At 49.3% G+C, this 6,000-nt stretch overlaps 1 protein-coding gene and 1 pseudogene across 1 annotated transcript; both read left to right on the top strand.

Annotated features, from left to right (window-relative positions):
• Window positions 1-1,225: 1,225 nt before the first annotated feature.
• SAPIO_CDS8024 lies at window positions 1,226-1,915 on the top strand (annotated as a pseudogene; the record flags this gene model as incomplete).
• A 3,015-nt stretch (window positions 1,916-4,930) lies between these two features.
• SAPIO_CDS8023 (uncharacterized protein) lies at window positions 4,931-5,840 on the top strand (the record flags this gene model as incomplete). The annotated part of the gene is made up of 2 exons (XM_016789754.1): window positions 4,931-5,174; window positions 5,269-5,840. The coding sequence occupies 2 exons, from the start codon at window positions 4,931-4,933 to the stop codon at window positions 5,838-5,840; spliced, it is 816 nt and encodes a 271-aa protein (XP_016640627.1).
• Between the last annotated feature and the right edge of the window lie 160 nt (window positions 5,841-6,000).

The raw sequence follows: 6,000 nt of genomic DNA, 5'->3' as shown, positions 1-6,000 counted from the left end.
TTTATTATCTAATTTAAAATTTAAAATAGTAGGTAGCTTTCTTTTTTTAAATATTATAATTCCTAGATATTAGTACTAATTAATAAAGTTATTTACTAAATAAGAGTAGTTAATATATTATAATCTTAATATTAGCTTATTAATAATATTAAGTAGATATAACTAATAATAAAATTAAGGTAATTATCTATTAATAGTAAAGTAAGGTAGTTAACTAATATTTATAAGATATAGGTAAGAAGTATATATTTAAATATAGGGGTATAGTTATATTTAAATTAATTACTAGAGAGTTTTAAAAGATAAATTAGATATATAGAGTAAACTATAGTTTATATAGATATTTCCCTTCTAAGCTTTTCTTAAAGTTAATTATATTCTTAATTAACTAGTTAGTTAGTTATAGGTGTAACTATTCTATTAATCCTCTATTTAACTAATTAGTTGGATTTAGTCCTGTCTAACTTTTTTGTTATATAATCCCTTATTCTATAGTGCTATACTGCTTCCCTGTGACCTGGTCGTGGCCATGTTGTGATAATCTACTAAGTAATTATTATATACTAATTAGTAAATTGCCTAGTACTATAATTAATAGAGTCCGCGAACTTTATAGCAGGCTGGTTGAGTGTCCGGGAGTGAAAGTAGTAAGAAGATGCTGTGGGAAGTTAATCCTTATAGTTAGGAAGTAACAGCCCAAGTAGTAACCTAGGAATGCCTACACGAGCAGCTCAAGCGCTACTTACAAGGGCATTAGTAGTAGGGAATATAAAAGGGAGGGAATGGGGAAAGGGAGGAGGAAAGGGGAGGGGAGGCAGGTTCAGCGTCACTATAGTTTGCATACTAGCTGGGTATATACTGCTTACACGCATCTCATACCTTATCACTTCGCTCGTGACCCAACCAACCTCTGACATCGAGCGAGAGAAGGCTGGTGGTACTATCGAACGCGGCCTAGCGCAGTTCAAGGCAGAAAGAGAAGAACAACGTGTTGGTCGGCTTCCGTGTATAAGATTGTATGCCGCTTCCAATCGCAGTTTACAGACCGAACGAACTAATCAGCGGCTGAATCCGTCTCTGAACCGGCCCCACCTCACCGACCGTGGTGGTCAACTACATAAATGGAATCCGCAACCCCATCGCCTTTTCGTAACGAAGCCTCTTCGTCTCCCCATAAGCTCAAGTAGACGAGTACTCAACGGCACCTCTCTCATCATCGAAAGCCATGCATTTCCTCCTCCTCGGCGCCACTGGACGGACCGGCAAGCACGTCGTATCTGAATTACTCTCTCAGAGTCATACAGCGGTAGCCCTCGTGCGTACCTCTGGCAGCCTCACACCCTGTCCTGGCCTCACCGTCGTCACTGGATCGCCACTATCGAAAGACGACATACGCAGCGCTCTCTCCGCGGCGCCTGGTCTATCACCTTCTGCAGCGATCATCACATTGAACACACTCCGCAAGTCCGACAGCCCTTTCGCGGCTCAGCTCTCACCTCCTCGCTTCCTAGCCGACTCGTGTGCCAATATTTGCGAGGTTCTGGAGCAGGCCGGCATTCATCGCATTGTAGTGATGTCGACAGCAGGTGTCGGGGATTCATGGGTTAAACTACCGTGGTTGAGCAAGGCATTCATGGGGTGGACCAACATCAAGTACGCGCTCGAGGATCACAGCCTCGTCGATAAAGAGATTCGACTGACGAAGATGGATTGGACTCTTGTGAGGGCTGTGAGGCTGGAATTCGACGATCCGAAGAAGCCGAACGACACGAAGACGGACATGAAAACGCTGGGAAGTTCGGGCGATGGAATGCGCGTATCCGACAGCGTGACTGTTACTAGTGTGGCGAAATTCCTGGTCGAGGTTGCGGTCGAAGGACGCTTCGTTAAAGAAGCAGTGGTTGTGAGGAATTGACCCGGCCGAGGAGGTTGTGGACTTTGTGGTTCTTGGGGAATTGCTGTAATGGAAGAAAGCTCCATTCGTTGACGAGTCAATAAAAGAAACACTAGTAGATAACAGAACTTGAGAGCTTGGAATCCGTTTTGGTGTTTCCCCAGCGCCCGAACAAGAAGTGTGTCGAACAGGCGCCAGGATATCCTGGGGCTTGTAATTCGCAAGGCCAAACATCAAATGAAAACCACATCGACCATTACATGGCTGCTCGTAAGGTATTCACGGACCTTGACTGTTCGTCCGGCGTGGTTCGCCACGCTAGCTTCGTCGAATCGAGGTACTGCTGCGTATACCTCACTAGGGACACATTGCCAGCGCTTTATTCGTCGACCAACTTAGCTACCAGACGGAGAATCTTTGGTGTCATTCTATCGCAGCGGCCGGTCGCGATTTTCATGGACCAGGAAGGGATAGAGATGATGGAGCAGGAGTGGACAGGGACCACTCGCCATCCGCCGCCCGACCATGCTCAGAAGACATTGTTTTATATGATTTCTTCATACACTACGTACCTGTCTCCGGATTGGCATTTGGTTCGAGAATTATTCATTCTAGCCGTGGCAGAGGACGTATGGAACATCATCTCGGCCGCCGAACACGCCGAGCCGGCCTGTACCCACGGACAGGGAAGCGAAACTCTTTGTGGGTTTCACCAGCACGCCGTTCAACTGCATCTTCAACGCTGCCCGGCCCAGAAACCTTCCCCTCGTCCATTCCTAGAGCACTGCCGTCTATCGGTCATTATAAGCCATCTCCGATCCCGGTCCCCGGAACAGTTGCTTCTCGCTGCCATCAGCCGAGTGGCCCTCGCGATCATCGACGACGGCCATGGCCTCATTGATTTATTCAGGGACTGCGGCAGGAGACGAGCGATAATCTACGGGATCTACGAAAACTTCAAGAGAGGAATCCAGGGACCCTCGGGGGAATCTCTCAGACTATCCTCACGATGTGAACGTATTCTCAAACCGCCCGGACAGCAGGACACTAAAAAATGGCACTACGTACCTGGACTGAATTTGAATTATTTGCACGCTTCCCATTGCGGCTGTGTCCTGGTACATGCTAGTGCTGACAGCACATACCCGTCGAACGCCCACCCGGACGTCTGCGCGTACTTCACGGAAGGGAATCCTGAAGACCTGGACATGGAAGACCTAGGATTCATTATCAAAAAAACCTTTGAGGACCATGACGTCTATCATACGACGAGGGACAACGAGGAGCCAAGCCTCTTGGTCCACGGACTGGGTAGAGGCGCAATGATTCGAACCGAGCTCGTCGTCCCGTGTAATATCCCTCATACCTACGGCATATACGTGCCGAGCACCGAATTTGAATCTCCGTTCCACATCTCATAGCTCACCTAGGAGCACCACCGCCAAAGAGGCAGGGATCACCACGCCACCAAGGTGGCTCCGGGAATTACCTTCATACAAGAAATATCATTCCTTGGATGGATCGTCGGAAGGTGGGGAGCGGCCTGAGTCTTCAGCAGCTGGTACCTCGACTGTTCGTCTCGGGGAAATTTCTAATGCGGGAATTCCAGTATTGGCAGTCTGTCGCGGAAGAGCGCCAGAAGAGCGGGATTAGTTCCTGCAAGGCATGTGCCTCTCCGCTTCGAAAGGGAATCTGTTCCCACTGCCGAATGGTGATTACACGCTCTGGCTGTCCGCAGTGGCTCGACGAACCTAGGAGCACAGACACTCTTCGGTTCCCTCATGGGAATGTCCTTGAACGCGCCATTTTAACTTATGCTCTGAGGGAAAGACACGTCGCGGACGAGATAATCAGCGAAGTTCTCGATGAGCTATTTCTGAGTGAGACCTTCGTGGAATCGTTTGAGAGTGTAAATGAGATGCTTTCCCAACTGAAGACGTTCGAGGAGGAATGTGCTAAGGTCCGTGGGAAGATGAGGCTTCTGACGAGCGTGAGGAGTTTGGGAATTCTGATGAATGTGTTGTCATAAAGAAAAGGAAGCGGACTTTTTGCCGGGCCCTGCGAACTTTATGTTCCCCTGTCGACTGGGGGGAAGAAGAGTCACAATCACTTTGACCTCGAAAAAGAATACGGCGGAATAGTTTATAGCGAGTTTATTGGAATCTGATGAGACCAGGGTATGGGGGACGACGAGAGTGTGGAGGGGGAGTGGATTTATACCAATGAGTGAGTTTGTATGTTTTCTTTCTCGCGAAGTTGGAGAGAGATCAGAGCAATCACCGCTTTTGTTTTAGGGGTCCGGCGGCCGCCCCAGCCTTGTAGGATCGGAAGGATTCAAATTAGTGCCTGGATAACCCTGGCACCTACGAATAAGAATGCGAATGGGGGAGCGGGTCAGTCAGCCCTAGGACGAGTTTGGGAAAGCCAAGGAACTTGGGTGCCACACACACTACCGGGCTCTTGTCAATTGAGAAGCCGAGTGCTATGACCACACCGGGTTCTAGCGTACATGTACTGTAGCATAAAGCCTTCATACGAAGTAAACGTCCAACCTTGGCCACCTTGGAAAGGACTTGAGATAAGGGGAATATAACCCCGATAATAGAAAGTAAGTATGCGATCCAAGCTCGAGGGGCTAGTTGAAATGGTTTCACTACTACTTTGTAGTTTGTATAGATCTAGGTGGATTAATGGACATGTTGCAAATTATTCTACCGCAGGTTGGATTTCAGGGGTAGGACGCCGCATCAATTGGGATGTGCATGGGGGTAGATGGGTGGGACTACGGAGTGCATGTTAAAGGGTTTCTACGCGCTCAGCCAGGTCCAGTCATGTCATCAAATCCTTCTTGCATTGCCATGGATGGTCTTCGCTACGGTGTAGTTTACATGTACACAGACCCCCCCAAATTAATTCGCGTCTTCCCCTCCCGTTCAGAGAACAATTTTGACGATTTCCATCCCCTCATACCATCAGTGCTGCTCTTCCGACCGCTCGATTTCGGCAGGACATGCCAGAGATCCCCCAGGCTTTAATATGCATCTCCCTTGGGTCATATCGCTGCTAGGGCTATGCGGGCTCGCGTCAGCCATCGACAGCAACGGCATCTTTTCACATCCCCCCAAGTCTGGGCCCTCCCTCTTCTACCTCGACAACATTGTCCTCACATTAGGAGATACCGAGGAGCTGAAATGGAGTACGGGGATGACTAGTTATACTTTGACGCTTTGGCAGCAGTTCCTCAATGGAGGCGCTCGGGGCGACGCCACCGCGATACTCAGTAAGGAAACGTGGTCCAACTTTCCGAATTTCTGCCTCGTGGGTGGCGCCTTGCGGATATTCATCTTTGTTCTAACCCGCAATGCGTATTCTAGAAAAGGAGGGAGGCGACCCAGAACCCGGCGGCACGACCTGGAAAGTCCAAACGTACGGTTTCGACCTCGACGACTCGCCCATCTTCTTCTTCGGGATAGGGTTCGACGGATCCGGAGGCTCGGGCTTCACCTCCCATTATTTTAACATCACCCGCGAGCGACCTTCCTCGACCAGCTCCAGCAGCACATCGACTTCCTCGACGAGCTCTAGCAGCGGACCGACTTCCTCAGATTCATCACCGGCGATAGCTACAAGCAATACGGATGGCAATTCTGCGTCTAGCGCCTCGGATCCCAGTCTCCGACTAGGTCTTGGGCTTGGACTTGGTCTTGGCATTCCATTAGTGGCTCTTATTTCAGGTCTTATAAGCTATATCGTCTTCAAGAAACGCAGCGCTAGGAACAATGCTGTACCTTCTGATCCGAGGACCGCCAGTTACGTGCCTTCCCAGGCGGAGTGGCACACGCCGGAAGGTTGGGCTCAAACGCCATCGCCGAAGCCGCCGGTGTACCATGAGATGGATACGCCACGTCCAGTCGCCGAACTTCCGACGACTAATCAGAGGGGCTGAGGGAAGAGACTTGGCGGGGGAGGACGGGGGATTTCTTTTCTCTTTTTGTTTAGAGAGGTGTATTGGAACAGTTGGATGACATGAACGTTGCTCCCTACATCTGCATACGGGCGGGCGTTAATGTGGCGGGCGCATGTTTATGTTCGAGATCGCGCTAATA

Source organism: Scedosporium apiospermum, assembly GCF_000732125.1.
Source record: "Scedosporium apiospermum strain IHEM 14462 chromosome Unknown SEQ_SAPIO_0116, whole genome shotgun sequence".
NCBI classification, from domain to species: domain Eukaryota; kingdom Fungi; phylum Ascomycota; class Sordariomycetes; order Microascales; family Microascaceae; genus Scedosporium; species Scedosporium apiospermum.
Note: the sequence above shows the minus strand (reverse complement) of the source record. Positions and strands in the feature narration are given on the sequence as shown.